Source organism: Lemur catta, chromosome 3 (assembly GCF_020740605.2).
Source record: "Lemur catta isolate mLemCat1 chromosome 3, mLemCat1.pri, whole genome shotgun sequence".
Lineage (NCBI taxonomy): Eukaryota > Metazoa > Chordata > Mammalia > Primates > Lemuridae > Lemur > Lemur catta.
Window position 1 is genome coordinate 113,186,286 of NC_059130.1, and position 22,922 is coordinate 113,209,207.

The 22,922-nt window shown below is 50.2% G+C and overlaps 1 protein-coding gene across 8 annotated transcripts in view; it reads left to right on the forward strand.

Annotated features, from left to right (window-relative positions):
• Positions 1 to 22,922, forward strand: part of TMCO4 (transmembrane and coiled-coil domains 4) — a 95,518-nt gene that overhangs the window by 31,557 nt on the left and 41,039 nt on the right. For 6 of the 8 annotated variants that reach the window (XM_045548539.1, XM_045548540.1, XM_045548537.1 and 3 more), the window contains exons 5-11: positions 3,752 to 3,884; positions 11,630 to 11,727; positions 11,961 to 12,104; positions 12,928 to 13,047; positions 16,526 to 16,690; positions 17,554 to 17,690; positions 20,107 to 20,191. In XM_045548539.1, coding sequence (XP_045404495.1) covers positions 3,752 to 3,884; positions 11,630 to 11,727; positions 11,961 to 12,104; positions 12,928 to 13,047; positions 16,526 to 16,690; positions 17,554 to 17,690; positions 20,107 to 20,191 — 882 coding nt within the window. Of the gene's footprint in view, positions 1 to 3,751; positions 3,885 to 11,629; positions 11,728 to 11,960; positions 12,105 to 12,927; positions 13,048 to 16,525; positions 16,691 to 17,553; positions 17,691 to 19,396; positions 19,934 to 20,106; positions 20,192 to 22,044; positions 22,212 to 22,922 lie in introns of those variants that run through there. The other 2 variants (XM_045548544.1, XM_045548542.1) reach the window with 2 other exon arrangements.

The following is a 22,922-nucleotide window of genomic DNA, read 5'->3' on the forward strand; positions in this document are numbered from 1 at the left end:
AGAGCCCAGGCCAGAGAACACCAGTATCTCCTGGGTAGCCCAGGACTTATGCCCTGCCCCACCACCCTCCAGGGGAGGATATTCGCACTTTAAATAGAAGCAACACACCTTATCCACCTGCCTTAAATAGAACGTCAGGTCCAAACTCAGCAGCCTGGCCACCAAAGTCCTTGAAGTGACCCTTAACGAGGTCGAGGTACAGAGCCCCATGCCCGAGATTACCATGGGAATATTAATCACCCGTGCACCTGGAAGCCTGCATTCTAGATGCTGAATCAACACAGCCTTGACCAGTGGAGTATGTATTAGGAACTAATTATAGTTGTCACCAGTTAATCATCATGCCGAGCTTTGGTTTCCACAACCCTGATTATCACCTGGGCAAAATAGTCTTTGCTCTTACAAGGAAGTTTTAATTGACCTAGTAACCCCAAGACAACATGCAAGTCTGTTCCCCAGCACGTAGACAGTTCGTCATCCAGGGTGGCATCTGGGCAGCGAGCCCATGCTGGCAGCCCCGTGAAACCATGCCTCACTCTAAGGACCTGGGCCGAGGAAGCAACTGATTTCTTTTGCAGAAGCTGGAACCTCAGACTTCAAGACTTCAGGGGCTACATCACGTTAAACAGTCCTTCACATGGAAACCTGAGGCCGGGGAAAGGAGGGTCTCATATACCAGGACTCAGGAAACCTTATTGTTGGCAGGTTTCTCAAGATAATGCTGATGAGCGGCTGGATTTGGGAATTAGCATTTTAAACAACTTACATCTTCACAGGTCCCGTACACACAAGGCAGGTGGGTGCAGAGTAGCTGAATGCCAAGTCCTTGTGACTTTCTCTCTTTGTCAAAAAGATCCCATTTGGAAGCACAAACTTGAATCATAAAGAATTTGACCTAAAAATCAGAAGAGTTGATTCATTTGTTCATTCATTAAATAAACATTTTTTGAGCTCTTTCTATGGGCCACACCCCAGGTAGGTGCTGGGGTTGGACAAACAGATGAGTCGGCTTGCGGTGGAGTAGGGCGCAGACAGGTACAACCACGTGGGGGAGATTTTGGGACAGAGCAGCCTGTGAAAGGGACCACGGACCCCCGAAGGAAGGGGTGATGCAGAGAAGGTTCAGAGAGGTGATGGCTGAGCCACATCTTGGAGGAAGATAAAAGTTTAAGGCTTAAGTGGTAGCATAATGGCTCCCCAAAGATGCCCACCTCCTAATCCCTGGAACCTGGGAATACACTACCCTACATGGCAAAAGGGTCTTTGCAGATGTGATTAACTTAAGCACCTTGAGATGGGAGCTTATCCTGGACCATCCAGATAGGCCCAGTGTATTCACAGGCCTTTGTCAGAGGGAGACAGAAAGATCTAAGAGTAGATGCGACCACGGGAGCAGAGGTTGGGTGATTGGAGGGAGGAACCCAGGCAGCCTCTGGAAGCTGGAAAAGGCAAGAGACAGCCTCTCTTAGGGCTTGCTGAAGGAAAACGGCCTTGCCAACACCTTGATTTTAGGATATCTGGCCTCCAGAACTGTAAGATAATAAATCTGTTTTGTCTGAAACCACTAAGTATGGTAACTGTTGCAGCGGCAACAGGAAACGAATACGGCTCACCTCACGTAAAGCACTGTCCTAAGTGATTTCTACTCGCCATCCCGGGAAACACTGGGTCTGGAGGTTAAAGTGATCCAAGGCCCCATAGGTAGAAAACAGCAGAGAGAGGATAAAAACCAAGGCTGTCTGGTTCGAGAGCCGCCCTCGTAGCCACTGGAAGGCACAGACCTCCTTCGTGGGCAGATGGAGCGGGTGTCCCCGTGGGCCCTGCTGAGTTAGAGGCACACGGGTGCGAGCCAGCCCAGTGTGCTCAGGCCGAGGGAGGGTATTGAAGAAGGGGGAGCTGGTGAGGGGTGATCCCCACATGCCGGACCAGGCACAGCTGGTTCTGGGGGCAGAGGTGTGACCAGGGAGGGTTTCCCTGGCCTAGGCACTGAAGATGTGCCGAGGGCCTGGGCCAGGCGGGAGCTGTGGGGATGGGAAGAAGTGAAATGGATGCAGTGAGATGTTCAGTGGAATCGAACAGACTTGGAGACGTTGCACGTGAAGGGGACTAGGGAAGAATTGTGGGGGCTCCCAGTCCTGGCTTGAGCCGCTGGATGGTGTCATGTTCTGAGGTCACCCAAGAGGAGACCCACAAGTGTCCTTCATGCCCGTGGGCCTCAGACTGTACCAGTCTGTGGCCTGTTGGGAACTGGGCCACATAGCAGGAAGTGAGCGGCAGGTGAGCCAAGCTTCATGTGTATTTACAGCCGCTCCCCATCGCTGGCATCACTGCATGGGCTCCGCCTCCTGAGGGCGGCATTAGAGTCTCACAGGAGCACAAACCCTACTGTAAACTGCGCATGCGAGGGATCTAGGTTGCGGCTCCTTATGAGACCCTAATGCCTGATCTGAGCTGGAGCTGAGGCGGTGATGCTAGCACTGGGGAGCAGATGCAAATACAGATTATCATTAGCAGAGAGGTTTGACTGCACAATAAATGTAATGCACTTGAAACATCCCAAAACCATCCCTCCACCCGACCCCCAGTTTATGGAAAAATTGTCTCCCATGAAACTGGTCCTTAGTGCCAAAAAGGTTGGGGACCGCTGCTTTATGCCACACAGGGAGGCATTGTCTGGCAGATGGGATGGGGCTTGACAGCTTAGGCTAGAGTAGGGACACTTTGCATAGGATCCTGTCCATTGCTGTGCTGCCTGAAGACAGAAATCCCAAGAAGATTGCTTGAGGTCAGGAGTTTGAGAACAGCCTAGGCAAGAGCAAGATGCTGTCGCTACAAACAATAGAAACATTAGCTGGGCATGGTGGCACATGCCTGTAGTCCCAGCTACTCGGGAGGCTGAGGTAGGAGGATCACTTGAGCCCAGGAGTTTGAGGTTGCTGTGAGCTATGATGACACCACTGCACTCTAGCTGGGGTGACAGAGTGAGACTCTGTCTCCAAAAAAAAAAAAAAAAAATCATATGTGACATGTTTCCTTCACTTTTTTTTCTGTGCAGTGTTTTCTTTCTTAGTTGAGACCCTATGCAGATTATCAAATCAGTCTTCTATCTATTTTAAAATTTTTTTCGTTGCATAGCATTTATTTTCAAAAGCTATTACAAATTTTCTTAGGAATCATTTTTTATGGCCCCATAGTTTTCCACTGGATGGATGTACATGGCTGACTTAACTAAGTCCCTGGTGTTGGAAATCTCCAGGTTATTTCCAACTTCATGTTATAAATGCAGCAGCGGTGCCTTTTCTTCCTAAGTATTGTCTACACTTAGGGTTGTTTTCTTAAGATTAGAATTCCAGAAACAGAATTCCTGGAGCAAAGGGGATATACATTTTTTAAAAAGTCTTAGTTACATATTATCAAATTGCCCTCCAGCAAGTCTGCACCAGCACATACTCCCACCAGCGCTGTCTTTGAGTGCCCGTTTGTATCATTTCCTTTACAGCTTTGGGATTTGAATATCTGCTCTTTGCTAAGTTGACTGATGAGAAATACCCCCTTGCTTTCGATGAACATTTTTAGTAGTTGTGTAGAATTCTGTCTAGGAAGCTGTGCCATCGTTCTACCGACTGGCCCTCACGGGGTCATGCGTGTAGGATGTTTCCAGGGCTGGGGTTTTATCTGTTACGCTGCTGTTAGCATCTCTGTGCATAAAACCTAAACTGATCGGTTGCCTGTGATGTTTCTTTCTTTTGAGGGCGCTACGATGCCCGGGCCAGAGTCCTCATTTGCCACATGAACTCCCTGCTCCAGGTGCCCTTGGAGGAGCTGGATTTCCTCGAAGAGACATTCCTTGAGAGCCTGAAGGAAACCAAAGAGGAGGAATCTGAGTAAGAGAGCCCTGCGACCCGGGCAGGGACGGAGGATTTCCACTTAAGTGCGGTTTACAAATAACAGAGTCCCCTTCTCCCCTTGTTAAGAGATAGTGCAGTGACGTGGAAGAAGCACTGGACGAAGAGTCCCAGCTGTAGCCCTGATTCACTGTGTGGCCTTAGCAAGTCATTTGCCCTCTCTGGGCCTTAGACCTCATTTACAAAGAGATTGAATAGATGATTGCTAAGGGCCTTGAATCTGTGATTTTAACATCCCGTGGCCCTGACACCTGGTTCCACCTCAGGCTCTTATGACACCTCGTCCATGGGCCCAAGTGACCTGGGTTCAAATCCCATTTCTGACACCCATCTGCTGATTGACCTTGGGCAGGTGGCCTCCTGTTTCTAAGCTACAGTATTCTTATCTGTAAAACAGGAATAAGGATAGTGCCTGCCCTGGGTCACTGGAAAGAATGAATGTGACCATATTATAAAATGCTTGTCCCAGGGCTGGCACGTAGCAAGTGCTCAGTAGATGTGAGTCCTCCCTTTCCCCACATATCCCTGTACCGATGAGTTGTAGAGCAGCTTTGATGTCCCTGTGTACTCAAGAGTGTGTGAGGGAAGCAATCCTGGTAACTTGGCTGGAGCTCAGCCCTTTGCAGAACACTTTACACAGGATCTAATCCCAGAGCAATAAATCAGCCCCAGTCACAGGTTAATCATGGGCTCCTGGCACCAGGCACGTCTCCCCACCTCTGGGTTTTGTTGTGCCGCAGTGGTGTTCTTTGAGCAGCGGGTTGCACCAGTTCTGTCCAGCTAGGAATTTCATCCTGAAGCCAAATTCAGAGCCAGAGCCGCCTTCCTTGCCAGGGTTTGTGGGTCAAAGGGAAGAGGTATTTCTTTGAGAAAGGAGGAAAGTTGGTTTGTTGAAATAACCTAAAAACAAACTGGCTTTGACTCTCAAAGCCATGTCAGTAAAGAAATACCTGGATCCAGGCCGGGTGTGGTGGCTCACACCTGTAATCCTAGCATTCTGGGAGGCCGAGGTGGGTGGATCGCTCGAGGTCAGGAGTTTGAGACCAGCCTGAGCAAGAGTGAGACCCCGTCTCTACTAAAAATAGAAAGAAATTATCTGGACAACTAAAATATATATAGAAAAAAAAAAATTAGCCGGGCATGGTGGTGCATGCCTGTAGTCCCAGCTTCTCGGGAGGCTGAGGCAGTAGGATCGCTTAAGCCCAGGAGTTTGAGGTTGCTGTGAGCTAGGCTGACGCCACGGCACTCACTCTAGCCCGGGCAACAAAAGCGAGACTCTGTCTCAAAAAAAAAAAAAAAAATAGAAAGAAAGGATCTGGACAGCTAAAAATATATATAGAAAAAAATTAGCCGGGGCATGGTGGCACATGCCTATAGTCCCAGCTACTCGGGAGGCTGAGGCAGAAGGATCGCTTAAGCCCAGGAGTTTGAGGTTGCTGTGAGGTTGACACCACAGCACTCTAGCCAGGGCAACAGAGCAACACTCTGTCTCTAAAAAAAATAAAAAAAATAAAAAAATAGAAATAAAAAAGAAATACCTGGATCCAGGCCAATTACCGTAATCAACAGGGGCTGCCCAAAGCCCAAGGTTCTTTGGATATATTGGGACTTTGTAGGGCCTTGTATGCCTTGCAATTAAGGAAACTCTCAGTTATTGTCTGGAAATCTTATTATCATAAACATACATATTACCTAGAGCAATTTGTTCTGATAATACTAGTAATGCCAAATCAGGGAAGATACTAACCAGAAGTTCTAACACAGGCCAGCTTTGGCACTTACCAGCCAGGCGGGCTTGGGCATTATTTATCTTCTTTGGGCCTCAGTGTCCTCACCTGCAAAATGGGGACAATAGCAGCACCCTCCTCCTCACGGGATTCTTCTGGGGTCCAAATAAGTTCACACATGTGAAGTGTTTCAAGTGGGCCTGGGACAGAGTAGCAAGTCCACAAACATTATTTGCTATTTTTAACAGGACTATTATGATTGTTATGATTCGTATAGATTCTTTCCCCAGAAAACTGCTTTACTCATGTAATTGTTTATTCAATTTTAGGGACTTTGGGGACCTTTCAGATTCTACCTGTGGTCTCAGAAAGGATCTGAGACCCAGGGAAAGCAATAGCACCTGTTCAGCCAGGGGACCTGGTTCTCATTTTGGTTCTGCTACTCATGCTCTTCATGGCCTTGAGCATGTTGCTCTTCCCCCTGGACACCAGCACCATTTTTTTTACCTAGGCAATTAGGGGCTTGAATTATATATAGATTTATTTTAACGCTAAGGTTTTATATTTCTGGGAGGTGACCTTAGCACTGGGCACTCTAAATTGATTCTTTGCAGCTGGGGTTTAGAGTGTGATGTACCACCCCTCTGTTCCTGGGTCCCCATCTGAGCCCTAAGGTCATCCAAGCTTCCCTCATTTGTTTAGTGACTTCACCTCTCTGTGCTTCAGTTTTTCATCTCTCACATGGGGTAATAGTACTGTCTGCATCATAGGGTTTTTAAGAGGATTAACTTAATTAACACGTATCAAAAGCTTAGAGCAATACTTGGCACACTGGCCTCAGTACACGTTAGCCCATATGCTGCTGTAGGTGATACCAGTCACATCACTGTAACATTGTGAACATCTAAGTTTTATTGAGTGCTTGTTAGGTGCAGGCACAAGATGCCATCTCATTTGATCTCATGACAGCCCCCTAAGGATCTCTCAGATAAAGAAACGAAGTCAAAGGGGCAGGACCAAGGTCACAGGCTGGTCGGCAGCATCCTCTGATTCAACCACCATATCCGGTCTGCATGTCACTTACAGTATCCCTCAAGGCCTGGTAGATAATTCCAGGCCTGGTTGATCATTCCAGGTTCCCTCCTTAATTCTGAGGAAAGCAGGAAAGATAATTCTTCCAAGGTTTTACTGGTAAAGTGTCTGTAGACCTCTCAGAGATAAGCTCTTCCTGTCTATCAACATAAGTAAGTGATAAAAAAAAAAAAAAAAGGAGGAGGCAGTGAGGATAAGGATGGGAAACACCCTCTGGAGGGAAATAACGTGGATCCTCGAGATGAGCAGCACGGGGGTCTCCCTCTTCATGAGCCACCTTTGGCGTTGGCCCAGGATTTGCCTCAAGTCTGCGGCGCGGCTTCAGTCTCCATCTTCGAGCAACTGACAATGGAATGCCAACTCGAGTTAGTTTCTGGCATTTTGGAACGTGAGTGTGGCCGTGACTGTGTGACAGTATGGGTTGCCATTGTGCCTAGTCATCGGGCAAAGTTGATAGTAGGAACAAGGCTGCCATTTGGGTCTAGTGTGATTCTCTGAATTTTCACTTCCAAGGAAGAGGAAGAAACGTTATTTTTGTGACTCAGAGCAAACATTTCCTCTTGTGCTTTCAGTGTTGAAATCCAATCAGATAATTAAAGTAATTGCAAGAGTAAAATGCTGCCATAATTAACCATGACTGGAAAAGCTATTCATTTTAAGTACAGAACAATTATTAAGAAGTGAAAATGCTTAATAGGGAAGTAGATTGGCTGTTCAGGTGAATATTAGGAGAGAGTGCCTTTACTAAGTAACTTTAGAAAAAATATCTTTGAATCAACAAATGATTCAAATAAACAAACATTTAAATAATAATATAAAGCAGAATAGTACTAGAAACTAGAGCATATCATCCAGCTAGTCTTTGTAAAGTTGATTTGAGGCTGGGCACAGTGCAATCCCAGCACTTTGGGATGCTAGAGTTGGGAGGATCATTTGATGTCAGGAGTTCAAGACTGGCCTGGGCAACATAGCAAGACCCCCATCTCTACACAAAAAAAATTTTTTTAATTAGCCAGGTGTGGTGGTGCACACCTGTGGTCTCAGCTACTAGGGAGGCTGAGGCAGGAGGATCACCTGAGCCCAGAAATTTGAGGTTACTGTGAGCTATGATCATGCCACTGCACTCTGGCCTGGAGTCTCTAAAAAAAAAAAAAAATTATGTGATATATTAGCACTCATGCATTTAAATAAAATTGCCATAGAAGACTATATTTCCTTTTTAGTTATTTTATTCCATTTAGGCCATGGATCTTCCCCCCATCATCAAACTCATCTAAAAATGATGACTGTCTAGTATCAGAGACATGCAGGTGTCACTGCAGGGACAGCCTAGAAGCAGATGGTGCTGAGAAATGTTGGTTACGCTAACTCAAGAATTTGTCTATGTTCTTAATAATAAATCTGTCGTAATCATGAAAATTTTCTGACACTTCAGATTTGTTCTAATATCCCAGAAGTTTCCGTTTGGGTGGTGATTAGCCTATACTCCGGCTGCATATTTGCTTTTAGCCAAGATGTCCATCCTGTGCCCCTCCGGTTTTCATAGATGTGGACAGCGAGTAGGGGAGTGTATCAAGTATATCCCCACAGCGAGCTGGCCACCTCCAATCCTTGTTGGAATAATTAGGTTCAGTTTATGAAAAATGTTCTGAGGTTCCAGGTTCCAAGCCCAGGACAAGCTGCTGAGGGTGGAGAGCTGGAAATGGCTTGGTCCATGCCCTGAAGGTTTAGCCCAGCCATTTTCAGACTGGAAATACAGCAGAATCCTGGAGGAGCTTGTTGCAGATACAGATTCTTCACCCTCAGGCCCAGAGATCGTGGCCCAGGAAGCTGTGTTTTTAAAGAGAGACCCCCTGGTGATTCCGATGCCCAGCCTTTGAAAATCACTGGTGTGGAATTCCAGGGTAATACAGTACAGAGGGTTAGAGGGGCCCAGAGTCAGGGCCCAGAGTCAGGACGTTTCGGCAACCGTGGGGTTCCTGGCAGTCTTCCTGGAGGAGGTGTCACACGTCAGGTGACTCTGATGTCAGGATAAGAATGTTGAACCAGACGTAGAAAGGTGAGAAGGTCCTTGATGGGTGAGGGCCAGAAAGAAGACAGGAACTGAGGACAGGGTGCCTGCAGGCGCTTCAACGTTTGCAGAGGGTAAAGTGTCAGGAAATGAGGAAAGATGAAGCTGGAGGAGGCAGGGGCCTGAGAGTCATGCTGGGGAGGTGACAGTGTCCCAAAGGCAGCAGGGCGGGCAAGAAGGGAGGAAGAGCGGGGGGCGGACAGTCAGGTTGTACTTTCCTACTTGACACTGGTGCTGTGGCCCTTTCACATTCACATCACAGATTGGAAAAGCTGGGTGGCCCAGCAAGATCACTGCAGAGCTGGGCTCAAGGTCCTCTTCCCCAAATTTCCAGACTATTTCTGTGTTTGTTGAATCAAGATGCCACTGACTCACAGAGCCACACCGCTTGTCCCTTTGCCTGTTCCTGTCGTATATTGTCACCGGCTTGAGTTTTTTTCTCAGGCCTCGGACTCTGCCGAGAGCCAGTAATCTCCAGCCTTCCTGTTTGAACTGAATCAGGAATCATCAACTAAGGGTCAAGGCAGTTAAAGGTCAAAGTATATCCCCAGCCTGTGTTTAGGAGGAAATTATTGTAATAATAAAGGAATGATAATAGCCACACACATATGGAATGATTATTGAACCCGTTTGTGGGACGAGATGCCAGTCACTGTATGTGGATCACCTTCATTTAGTCCTCACAACACCCCTGGGAATTAAGTACTGTTATTATCCCCATTTGCTGGATGAAGACACTGAGACGTGACAAGTAATTTGTGCATAGTCACAAAGCTAGTACATGGTCCTATCCATCAGGATAGGCGAGGTTTTGCTGCTGTAACAAATCTCAATGGCTTATAGCATCAAAGGTGTGTTTCTTGTTCATACGCCATGTCCGCTGAAGATTGTAGCTTTAATTCACATTGTCTTGGTTCTGAGTCCCAGGCTGACAGAGTGACCCCTGTCTGGATTATTGCTGGTCTCAGCACAGAGGGAAAGGAGATGTATCAGGCTCCTGTACTGGCCCTTAAAGATTCTGCTGGAAGGGACACACATCACCTCCACCTACATTTTATTGGTTAAAGCTGGTCATATGACCACTCAGTTCCGCAGGGCAGGGACATACAATCTTCCTGCAGAGAGGGATGACTGAATGTTTGGTGGGTGGCGACACCACGACAGCAGAGTGAGGGTTCAGGCCTATGTTTACAGGGTAAAATCCTGACATTGGAACCCTTGATCTTGGCCGTCATCCTGCCTTCCACTTTGCTAGAGGCACCCACGGTGTGCAAAGAGATTCCTGCTGTTGGTTTCTGCTTCTCTATAAGGCAGCCACTGAGAAGTGCTGTGCTTAGGAAAAAAGTTTGTTGGCAGGAAACCAAAAGGCACAGCAGATCCCTGAATGCCCGACTCCGATCCCTTTCTTTTAGATGGCTGGAGAATGAGCTATTTCTCAGTAAAATGTGTGGTTCACGAGCAGGGAGATGGGAGGGAAGCAGGCACTGGTTGAGCACGTGCATTTTTCTTACAGAGATGCAGCTCCCAAAAGTGCCAGCACGGCCTCAATTGTCAATAAAACTTAATTGATTCAATGAAGCAGGAATGAATTTAATCCTTACAAACCAACAACCCTATGAGGTACTTGTTATTAATATTGTCCCTATTTTACAAAAGAGGAAACTGAGGCTGGGGGGGTGCAGTATCGTTATGACCACAGCTGTTTTGTTCCATGCTTGCGGTGTGCCAGCCAACATGCTAAATGCTTTACAGTCTGTTAACAGACTCCACAGTCCCTGGGGAGCTCGATAGGTAACTGTTAACCCCTAATTCATGTGTAATGTGGGGACAATAATAATCCTGCTCCTTAGGATAAGATAAATCCTGTGAAGTACAAAGCACAGTGGCTGGGCTTTAGGAAGCCCTCAGTAAATATTAACCACTTTTCTTCTTTTATTATCACCATCCTCTGCTATCACTCCTCATGCAGTTGTCCAAACTCCAGCTTCGGTTCAGAGTTCCCACGTAATGACTGCTCCATCCCACCTTCACCAGAGCGGCTGAGGGTTGAATGTCCAATGGGAAAACTGGGTTTCGTCACTCCCGATCACTCACAACCACCCTTCTCTGGGTTCGCCTGACCCCAGTTCACTCTAAACCCTTTCCTTCTGCTAGATTTTCTAGTGCTTAAATTTAAAGTCTGAACGAGTCCAGCTGTTGCTCCAAGGCTGAGGTCTCCCATGCAGACATTCCTCTAACCTATCTTCGAAATGATTATCCTGAAGGAAATTGGTTTCCAAATGTCCCAGAGGGAGGTGGGGTCAGGTGGCAGGATGGGGGAGAAAGGAGGGAGGGAGGGAAGGAGGTGATAGAGTCTGTGATTCTATTTTTTTTTTTTTTTTAGAAACGAAATTCTTTTTTTTTTTATTTCAGCATATTATGGGGGTACAAAAGTTTAGGTTATGTATATTGCCCTTGCCCCCGCCCCCCGAATCAGAGCTTCAATGTGATTCTATTTTGTACTTGTTCTGGGTCCATTTATTTAAAGATATTTTTTGTATTTCTCTTGCTGTTATTATTATTATATTTTTGTCTTTTCGTTATTCAAATTGCAACCCTGTTAGGATGGATCCACTGGGTAAGTAGTACATCCCCTATGCTGAGAGTCCCCATCTGGGTTTGAGAATGTTTTCAGCTTTTAAAAACCATCTAGGAGCCCTGGGAGACTTCAGTACCTCACTCTGCATGACAGAGCACCTACCTGGCATGGCCCCAGTTCGGGGGTTGGTGAGGCAGGGACGTCTCCAGGGGGCCTGGGCACAGCTGGCCCTGAAGACCAACCACTTCTCCCCCAGGATGGCCGAGGCATCCCGGAAGAAGAAAGAAAACAGGAGGAAATGGAAGCGCTGTCTCCTGATAGGCCTGGCGACTGTTGGAGGCGGGACATTGATCGGTAAGGCCGGGCCACGCAGATGGAGAGGTGACGCCAGGCTGGGGGTGAGAGCAGAGAGTGCAGAGGGTTGGTTGGGAGGTGGCCGCTGGTGTGTGGTAGGTGCTCAGACAGTAGTCAACGTGCTCATTAGCATTGCCAGAAGCTTCCGTGGGAGGCGCCGTGGGCAGCTGATAGGGTTAGGCCCTCTCAGGCCACATCCTCACTCCCAGCTCTACCTGGTGCTCTCCCCGCAGGCGTGACCGGGGGCCTGGCTGCCCCGCTTGTTGCCGCCGGAGCTGCGACAATCATTGGCAGTGCTGGGGCGGCAGCCCTGGGCTCAACGGCCGGCATAGCTGTCATGACCTCGCTGTTCAGTGCGGCTGGAGCTGGCCTGACAGGTAGGGTTCAAGGGGGCTAGTGGGGTCGGAGGGATTTTCAGCCAGGGTGGCCCAGCTCCTGAAGGACACACCCAGATTCTCACCAGTGTGGGCTCCTGGGAGGCAGGGGACACACGGCATTTCTCACTCTGGTCCCAGCCCTGCCGGAGCCACGGGGCCGGTAGCTCTCATGGCTCAGGGCAAGGGCCGAGTCGGAGAGGCTGGCTTTTCCCCAGGCACCTCGTGTATACTTCCTGGGAAAGACCCTGGTCAGACCTGCTTCCACCATCCAGAAGTTTCCAGGAAAGCCACCTCAGAGACCATGCTGGGACGTCCTCATGTTCAGGGAGAATGTGGCCACCTTTCACTCACCAGCACCTCCCGGGGGAGTTTTCCCAAGTCCCATGTGTCAGCAGCCCCCGCCACATACACAGATCCCTGTTCAACTCCCCAGGTGGAGTGCGGCTCACCTGTTGAGAATCTTGGTCCGCTTGACTCGCTCTTACTAAGAGCAATGTGTTTTACCCCTGAAGTGTGTGGGCAGGAAAAAGATACTGAACCAACTGAGGACGGAGCAGTGGTAAGAGCTGGGCTCTGAGTTCAAACCGCAGCTTTGCCACTCGGGGGCTGGCCAGCCTCAGGCAGCTGCTTACCTTCGTCCTTAATCAGGGACAATAATGGCACCTCCCTTAATGAATTCAAACATGAGTGCATTTGTCCAGGGGCAGGGCACACGGTCGGTCGGTGCTCACTGTGTGAGTGTGTGAGCAGAGACAGCCACTCTGGCCAATGTTCCCTGGGGCCTCGGTCACCTCCATTCTCATTCTCGTATCTGGGTCTTTAGGATACAAGATGAAGAAGCGTGTCGGGGCCATTGAAGAGTTCACGTTCCTGCCTCTGACGGAGGGCAGGCAGCTGCACATCACCATCGCCATCACCGGCTGGCTGGCGTCTGGCAAATACCGTGAGGACCAGGAGGGCCAGGAGCGGAGGGGGTGGGCGTTGGCTGAGCTGAGCCTGCTGCTGTGGGCCAGACTTGGGGCTGGGTTCTTGCTTGTGAATGTCTCTAGGGAGTGGGTATGGGGAGCCCCCTTTGCAGGGGGCTCAGAGAAGTAAGGTGACTTCATCTCATATCCATCTACCCATCCACCCACGCATCCGTCCACCCATCTGTGCATCCACCCAGCGGAATGTACAGAGTGCTATACTTGCCACGTGCCATGCACAGAGCCAGGCCCTAGGAATTTAGTGGTGATAGCACAGCCGTGGCCTCTGCCCTGGATCGTGCTGTCCAAGATAGAAGATAGACCAAGTGATTAAAGGGAAGCTTTACGGATGGCACAGCAGGGGAAGCACAGGGTGTGTCTGGGGAGGGCTCCTCAAGGAAGTGGCATTTAGGCTAAGGGTTAGCCAGTTAAAGAAGGAGCAAAAAATACATACCAAGCAAAGGGGCAGCATGTGCAAAGGCCTAGTGGTATGAAAGAACCAAAAGGAGCCCAGGATGACTGCAGCAGGGGGACAGAGGCAAGAGAGTAGGCAGGGCCAGACCACGCGGGAGCATGTGAGCTGTGGCAAGGAGTTTGACTCTGTCCTTGGAGCGAGTGGACTTAAGCATGCGGGTGAGAGATCAGTACATCTTGGCATGTGACCATGGCAAGTTACCTAACTTCTCTGTACCTCAGCTACTTCATTTGTAAAGTGGAACAAATTATTTCTGTTTTTTCGGGTTGCTGCAAAAATTAAACGAAACTAAGTAACACGTGGAAGGCACCTGGTTTCTAGTTGGCATTCCACACACATGAGTCCCTTTGCTGCTGTAATTTGAATGTGTGTGTTTTGGGGGATTCTAACCAGGGTGGCACTGAGGATTCACACAGTGGTCCACTCACTGCCTGGCTCCCCTTTGCAAGGGCTCAGCAAACACATCACTTGGAGAAAGAGCAGAATGGGCCCGGGAATCCGTGAGACCAGGGACACATACTGAGAGCCTCCTGGGTTCCCAAGTCTCTGGGACCCAGGGGTGGAAGCCACAGCTCTTCCGAACCACACACAAGTGAGAAAATTTGAGCAGGCACCAGGGTCTTACTGGTGTGTGGCCGCCAGGCCCCCACCCCAAAACAGAAGGCCTCAGCATTCACTGAGCACCTGGCTCAAGCCTGCCCTGAGTCAGGCGTTCTGCCTGCACCGTAGGAACTCGGTGTGCATTCCGTCATGGGATCCTCACGTCCACCCAGGTAGGGCTGTTCTCATCCTGATCTGCTGGAAGAGGATACCTAGTGGGGCACATGGCAGGGGGGCGGCAGATGCAGGATTCGAACCCAGGGTCTCTCATTTGTGTCCACCATTCCATGCTACAGGAAGGAAGGGCAAGAGCCTGGGTGAAGGAATTTGCGATTCTGACCAGTATGGAAAGCAAATCCTATGTCCTCATTTTACCCGCATTTGCTCAGTGTGCCCCAGGTCAAAGGTCAGGGGGAGGTACCTAGTCTTCATTGATCTCCAGCAGTCTAGTGCAGTGTGGTACCTAGGCAGAGGGGTAGTTAAAAGAAACACAGCCAAGCTAGAGAAAGTTCAGGAAGGAAAAAAAATCACCTATTCCTGCCTCCTTGACAGCCAGGAAAGGAGCCTTGTCATCCTAGGCTGGCTGGGAGCAATCGGACTTTCTTTGGCCCGCCCCTTTATTAATCATGGTTATATACAATAAAGATAGTAGCTTAGTCGCTAGCCACGTGCCACGAGCCAGGGCCTTGGTATGATTAGCTCACTTAGTTCCTCACTTCAGGCCAAGGAAGTGGGTGTGATTAGCGCCCCCCCCCCCATTTTAGAGATGCAGAAACTGAGGCTCCTAAGGGGTCCAGGGTCACCCAGCCAGCCAGGGGCAGTGGAAAGATTCACTCCCGTTCTGTCTGGCTCCACAGCCCATGTTCTCAGCTACAGGGCAACACACTGCAGTATAGCACTTTACAGTTTACATAATGCTTTTTCACAAAGTACTTCGTGTGATTCCCCGCCACACCCGTGGGTCAGATGTTGTTAATTCCATTCCTACAGATGTAGAAACCGAGGGTCACAGGGCAGCGTGCCTTGCTATGGGTCACGCCGGCCAAAGCTGCTGATCTGGGAACCCACCCAGGCTGGCTTCACAGCAAGCCCTGGCCCCACAGCCCCCATTCTGTGTCCACCACCTCTCTCAGGGCTGGCTGTCACTTTATCCATAATTAGAGGCATTTGACCCGAATTGTTGCAGAGCTGAGAGAGGGACCCTGCAGGATTGTCTTTGTGTCAATGTAGAGCCCTGCAGGTAAGGATGAGGCCTTTGAAGGGGCAGGTAGAGGCGTAGTCGATGTCCAGAACCATTCGGTCATGCTCCATGTCTGTACGAGTGCTCACTCCACCTCACGTCATCAGGCTTCGGGAATACAGTGCTTGGCAAAGCAGACTGTAGGAGAGGCATGTCAACCAGAGGATGCAAAAATAAATGGATAATTACAGACCGTGATGAGAACTTTGGGTGTGGGGGGTGCAGGGTGCATTTGTTCTATCCTAGGAGCCAGGAAGGGCTTCCCTGTGGAAGAGGTGATTGAGTTGGAATCTCAAGGACGAGTAAGGGTGATCCAGGGGAACTGATCCAGGAGGTTTTGAAGGGTTTTAGGCAGGGGTGGGAGGAGATCTATGATGTGAAAGGTCACTTGGGCCACAGGCAGAGATGGATGGAGCCAGATGAGATGCCCCGCTGTTCTGTCCAAAGGGAGCTGGGCGGGCAAGAGGGGAGGAAGGGGGAGGTGGGCAGTCACGTACCTTCCTACCTGACGTGGCCACTGTGGCCATCATCCTGCCATGGGGTCATTTGACTTGTACATTTCCTAAATGAGAAAACTGAGGCTCGGGGGAATTGGGTGACCCAGCAAGATTGTGGCGGAGTTGGGCTCAAACACCTCCTCCCCGAGTTTCTAGCTATTTCCCAGTCAGTGTTTGTTGAATCAAGATGCTGCTGACTCCCAGAGCCACACCGCTGTCCCCTCGTGTGCTCCTGTGGTGTTGTCATCAGCTTAATGCCAGAGTGAGAAAAAATAATACTTTATATATATACTAGTTCAAACACTTATTGGTCTCCCTTAATATCTACCCTATGAAGGGAGATAAATATTAACCTCCCCACTTCACATATAAGCAAAGTGAGGCTTAAGGTGGGATAGTGATGTGCCCAGGGTCACCCAGCTTCTAATGAATGCAGGCGTTGGGATTCGAACCCCAGCCTGCTGACTCACAGAGCAGCACGGTGCTCCACCTGCTCTGCTGACACTGCCGCGCACAGCAGGGGGTGGGCCTCTTGTTTTCTGCGCGAGGGTGAGTGGTCCTCTGTCACTGCTTGTCTGGGATAGTGGGGTGGGGCATCCTCTGCCACCAACAGGAGAGACCCCACCTACCTGTGCTTTCCCCAGGCACCTTCAGCGCCCCGTGGGCTGCCCTGGCCCGCAGCCGTGAGCAGTACTGCCTGGCCTGGGAGGCCAAGTACCTGATGGAGCTTGGCAACGCCCTGGAGACCATCCTCAGTGGCCTTGCCAACATGGTGGCCCAGGAGGCCCTAAAGTACACAGCGTTGTCTGGTAAGTTCCTCCAGCCCCTGCCAACAGCATGCCCACTGCCTCCATCCCACAGTGGTACCATATCTTTGCATGCCAGAGGCCCCCAGTGAGCTGGGCACTGTGCGGGACCCTAGGAACACAGAGAGGTTACGGCCACATTCCTGTTTAAGCTCTTTGAGAGGAGGAGACAGGTAAACCTCTAATCACATGATGTATCAGTTAGCTATTGCTGCCTAACAAGCTACCCCAAGACTCGACAGCTTAAAATAACAATCATTTGTCATAATAACACAGGAGCTGGGAGGTGGAGTTGGCTGGTCTTAGCTGGGCCTGCTCATATATCTGTGTGCCAGCCAATTGTCTGCTGCTTGAGGCCAGCCTTGTCTGGGACAACTCAGCTCTGCTCCGTTGGTCTCTCGTCTTCCTCCTGGCTAGCCCAGGCCAACAGTAGAAGCGCAAGGGAGCCTGGCCCCAGTGCACACGTCCATTTCAAGCCTCACATCTACTAACATCTCATTGTCCAAAGCAAGTTCCCATGGCTGAGTCTAGATGGGGGTGGGCGGGGTGGGGCCTTGCAGAGTTGTGAGGCAAAGTGGGAGGATACAGGGTAGGGTGACGAATCAGGGCCATCTTCAGAATCTCACATATGACAAGGGCTTGAGCAGAAGGAATTTAGTCAATATATCAGAAATGCATGGAATTTAGTCCATATATCAGAAATGCATGAGTTTCAGACTTCTTTGTTCTTGAGCAGTTTGACCACACTTGGAAACTGGCAGGTTCCAAGTGAGAGACTCTGCATGCACTGGAGTATCAGTCAGCCAGTCACTTGCCCAGAAGCCCCCCACCCAAGTCCCTCCATCACTGATGTGCCACCTCCCCAGGTATTGTGGCTGCCCTGACCTGGCCAGCCTCACTCCTCACTGTCGCCAACGTCATCGACAACCCCTGGGGTGTGTGTCTCCATCGATCCGCAGAGGTTGGCAAGCACCTGGCCCACATCCTGCTCTCCCGGCAGCAGGTACCTGGGAATGGCGGGGGTGGGGAGGAGGGGGAGTGCAGGTACTCACTTGTGCACAGACATCAGCCTTAGCAGCAAGGCCACTTGGAGGTAGCCCAGTGGCTCTGGGTGAGTGGCTGGTCTTTAGTGTGTCTCTAGTTCAAGTGATGAAGGTGCCGAGTGCCCTGGGATGGACCAGTAAGAACTACAGACTGTATAGACTGCGCATGTCCAGAAGGTTATTAGGTGAGGACTGAATAACAGGGGCATCTGCAGGTAGCAACAGGGCTGGAGGCCCTTGCAGAAGCAAAAGTGGCTCCTGTGTATCAGGTCTTAATGAAGGAATTTAGCAATAATGGGTGCCGCTCACTTGGGCAATATTTCAATGGAAACCTCTGACTCAGTTTACAGTGAAACCAGTTAAGTGATGGGACCACGTGTCTCAGCCACAAGGGGAATTTCCAGGTGCTAGTGGGAGGTGTTCCCTCCTAGAAGTATAAAGCTGCCACACTGAGGACACTTTCAGTAGCCCAAACAACATGTAAAATGGTAAGGAAGAGAAATCATAATTTGAAATTTGAATCCAGTAAAGCTGTACTTACCATGGAAAGGAAATTGTCCCCTTCAAAATGACCTTGAGTAAATGGAGATAATAGTTTGAGAAATAGTATCAGAGACGACTATATTGTTAGGATTTGTTTTGGCTGCAAGTGGGAGAAAACCCAAAACAACAGTGCCTTAAATAAGATAGAAGTTTATTTTTCCTGGAAAAGCCTAGGGAGGCTATCCCACACTCAAATTGTGTGCCATGGTGTGGAGACCCGGGTTCCTTCTACCTTCTTGCTCTGCCATATGTAGTCTTGACCTCGTGGTCCAAGATGGCAGCATCTGAGCTCCAGGGAGCAGGAGGAAGGAAGAGCTGAAGAAGAAAGAACAACCCCTTCCAACATTTTAGTTGACGTGTCATTGGCCAGAGCCTAGTTATATGATCATACCTAGCTGCCATGGAAGTTGGGAAATACAATCTTTATTGAATGGCAGTGAACCAAGCTGAAATGCAATTACCATGGGAAAAAGCGAGACTGGGCCAGGCATGGTGGCTCACACCTGTCATCCCAGCATTTCGGGAGGCCAAGGCGGGAGGATTCTTTGAGGCCAGGAGTTTGGGACCAGGCTGGGCAACATAGCAAGACCCTATCTCTACAAAAAAATTTTTCTTAATTAGCTGGGCATGGTGGCATGTGCCTGTAGTCCCAGCTACTTGGGACGCTGAGGCAGGAGGATCACCTGAGCCCAAGAGTTGAGCTATAATGAAACCACTGCACTTCATCCTGGGCAACAGAGCAAGACCCCATCTCAAAAAAAAAGTGAGGATGGATATTGAGGGACAACTAGCAGCCTCTACCATGTGGGTAAATTGCTTGGGAAACTGGTAATCCCCATCCAATCCTTGTGTCTTTGTCAAAAGAAATATAAAAGCTCTTTGACTAGAAGGCAAAGACAAAATGGCATTGGTTCAAACAAGATAGAAGTTAATTCTCTCCCATGTAGCAGTCTGGGTGTCAGCCTCCAGGGCAAGATGGTATGTATCAGTTTTCTATTGCTGCTGTAACAAATTACTACAAATTTATTGGCTTAAAACAAATTTATTATCTTACAAACAAATATATTATTAATATATTGCAGCTCTGGAGGTTAGAAGTCCGACATGCACATTCCTTATGCAGGCTCCCGGACAGCATCCACTTCCTTGCCCGTTCCAGCTTCCAAGGGCACCTACATCCTTAGCCTATAGCCCCTCCCTTCATCCCCAAAGCCGGCAGTGTAACCCCGCCACCTCTCTCTCTGCTCCTCTGCTTCCATCATGGCGTCACCTCTGTCTACCTGACTCGTCCTGCTCCCCTTGTCAGCACCCTTGTGACTGCACTCGGCCCACCCAGGTAATCCAGGGTAGTTTCTACATCTCAGATCCTTAACTCGATCACATCTGCAAAACCCTTTTGCGTTTGTACCCGTCACACCTGGGGGTGCCTCTGTCTGATCTCCCCAGCTCTAGAAGGGGTCCCGCAATGCTGCAGTCATTTGCCACGAGGCAGAGAGTCCAGGGGAAGTTGCTCTTGTAATTGACCAGTCCTGTCTCCTGGAGAAGAGATGGCGGCTGGATAATGGTTTGAGATGAAAGGGAATTAACCCAGCCAGAGGCTGCCTGTTGGCCTCAGAGGAAGCCGACTCCGGCGGCAAGTGCCCTCCTGCGTAAATGAGGGCCCTGACTCTGCTGATGAAGACATCAGAGCTCAGGGGCCGGACGGGGCATGCATGATTCATGTGGTGAGAGGCAGGCACTGAGGAGTGTGCAAAGGCCGCCCTCTTCAGGGCTGACGTTTTGCTAGAACTGGCCGGATCCCCTCCAGACACCGTGTCTTTTCCCCCAACCCAGGGCCGGCGACCTGTCACCCTGATTGGCTTCAGCCTGGGAGCCAGAGTCATCTACTTCTGTCTGCAAGAGATGGCTCAGGAGAAAGGTGAGTCCGGATCATTGTCGCGGATGAAAACCCTTCCCAAGTTGGTCCCACACGACAGAGGTTCTGGGCCAGGGGTCATGAGCCTTGCAAAGTGTGTTCCCTGTTCTTAGAAATAACAGTTAAGTTAAAAGTAGTTTAAAATAGAGAAAAAAAATAATTAAACTGTTTGGAAAATGATCACATAAATTAGAGTGATGGGAGACAGACAGTCCTACAGTAATGACACTGGCTTTTGCATCTCAGTGCACATTCTCGAGTGGAATGGGAGGGACGAGAAGTCCAAAAATGAGGTGTCAGCGGGCTCTCCTGCCCTCTGACGGCTCCGGGGGAGGATTCTTCCTGTCTCTTCAGCTTCAGGCAGCTGCTGGCCTGCCTTGGCATTCCTTGGCAGTGGACACGTCACTCCAGTCTCTGCCTCTGTCTTTGCGTGGCCTTCTCCTCCCTGTCTCTTCTCTTGTAAGGACAGTGTCATTGGATTTAGGGCCCCCTCCAATCCAGGAGGATCTCATCTCAACATCACTAACTTAATCACATCTGCAAAGACCCTTTCTCCAGAGAGGGTCTCCTTCACAGGTTCCAGGTGGACGTACCTTCTGAGGGTGGGCCCTGCTCAGCCCACCACAGACACCCCTGGGAGTGTGTCCGGCCTCCAGTGTCATCCTTCTGTGCTGAGGCAGCAGAAAGCTTGAGGGGCCGCTGGTCCAGGGCTCAGGTGGGCGAGGTCTCCAGGGCAGAATGGGGTTTGGACAGAGCTGCCAGCAGAGGCCGCCCGTAGCGGGCGCTGGTTGGGGGCACTGAGTTGCGGGGCTCGGGGCACTTGGAGCAAGTTCCTGGGACAGGGACTCACCTCCTGGCAGAGCGAACGCAGCAGTGGCAAGACTCTGGAGGCAAGAGAAGGAACTAGGACAGGGACTCCTGAGCCCGAGAGCAGAGGGTGGGAGGGAGAGGTGTTGGAGCTGCAGCCAGCACTCTAGGATCCCACTCAATGCCTCTCTGAGCCTCAGTTTCCCCCCATATAAAGTAGGGCTAATGATTCCCGCCCCACGGGGTTGTTTTGGGAAGCAAATGGGTACTCTGTATGGCACTTTTGCAAATTTTAAAACCCCTCGTTGATCAGAGTCAGCTCAAGAATGTCACATTGCAGCTCCTGCACGTCAGTGTCTGCCAAGCCGAGGCTGCCCCTCAGATGAGCCCTGGCCACCGTCCTTGGTCAGCCCGAGCCAGGGGCACAATTGCTGCCCGGCTGCTGGTGAGCAAGGCAGGGCGGGAAGGGCAGCCATTGGCCTGGGCTGAGACAGCCAGGGTCAGGGGCTGACTGCTGTTACTTTCAGCGTGGCCTGATCGGAGGGCATGGGAGAGACCCTGGAGCTTAGGGGCACGTCTCATTCTTGTTCCTTTTCTTCTGCTAAAATGTTTCCCCACCATCACTGTGGACTGAGGACAAGAGCAGGTTTCCTGGCTAGCAGGCAGGGTGGACGTGCCACCCCTGGCACTGACTGTGGGAGGGCTGAGCTGCCGTGTGTGCTCTGCGGTGAGCCCACCTGCCTCTCCACGCTGTCCCTGCTCCTCCCTCGTAGCTGTAAGCAGCCCCCACCCTGGTTTTGTCCACATCTGTGAAAGCAGCGGGAGCCACCCCTGTCCTATTTCCAGCAGCTTTGGGTAGCCTGGGACCCCCGTGCAAAGGGCCCGGGAGCCAGCTCTGGGCTGTGTCCACCAGGAAGATCCAAGCTGGGTCAGAGGTCGGGCAGAAGCCACTAAGGAAGCAGGGGTGAATTTGGGTAAGGGTGAGTTTCTGTTTCTTCCATGGAAAACATTGTACCTTCCCTTTCTGTGTACGTTCTTCCCCCTCCCAGGCATCACCAGAGGTATAACAAGTCAGTAAGACATCCTCACCTGCTTTTCCTGCTCTGCCCACTGCAGATGATCCACCTGGGACCCTGTGTCCTGCTGGGAGGAACCTTCTGGGTCCCCACAGTGTCTCCCTGCCCTCAGCCCCCGACCCCTTTTAGTAAATGGCTTTGTGGAGCTGCAGCAACACTGCTGCCTCCTACTGCATGATGCTATTTTCCTTATTACCGCTACTTCGTGCAAATGTAACTACACTACCAGAATCTCTCTCAGGAAAAACTGGGGGACAGTCCTCACATCGTAGACACAGGGTCTTTGCCGTACAATGTGTGGGTTATGCTGGGCGCAGTGGCCCTCACCTTTAGTCCCAGGTACTTTGAAGGCTGAGGCAGGAGGATGGCTTGAGCCCAGGAATTTGAAACCAACACCTGGGTGATAGAGTGAGACCCTGTCTCTTAAAAAAATGTGTGAGCTATAAAGAGGCAGGATGAGTGTATCAGTCAGCTATCATGATACTGCATAACAAACCACCCCAAAACTCAGAGGGTTACAAGGACAAATATTTTCATGCTCAGAGTCTGCAAGTTGGCTGTGTGGTTCGGTTGATCCAAGATGGCCTCTGTTTCTAGCTGAGGCTGGTGAGCTGGGCTCCAGGCTGCAGGCTGGGCTCGCATGTGTGTCACGTGTTTGTCCTGGTGAGACTGAAGGGCAGTGACTTCCCAGGGCACACTTTTCTTACGGCAGATCACTAGGGTGCCCAAGCCAGGCAAACCAAACATGCACATTGAAGATCTTTGCTTGTATCACATTCGCTGACAGTCTGTCTCCATTATTTATTGCTGCAAAATAACCTCTCCCAATAGTGGCTTAAAATAGCAGTAAC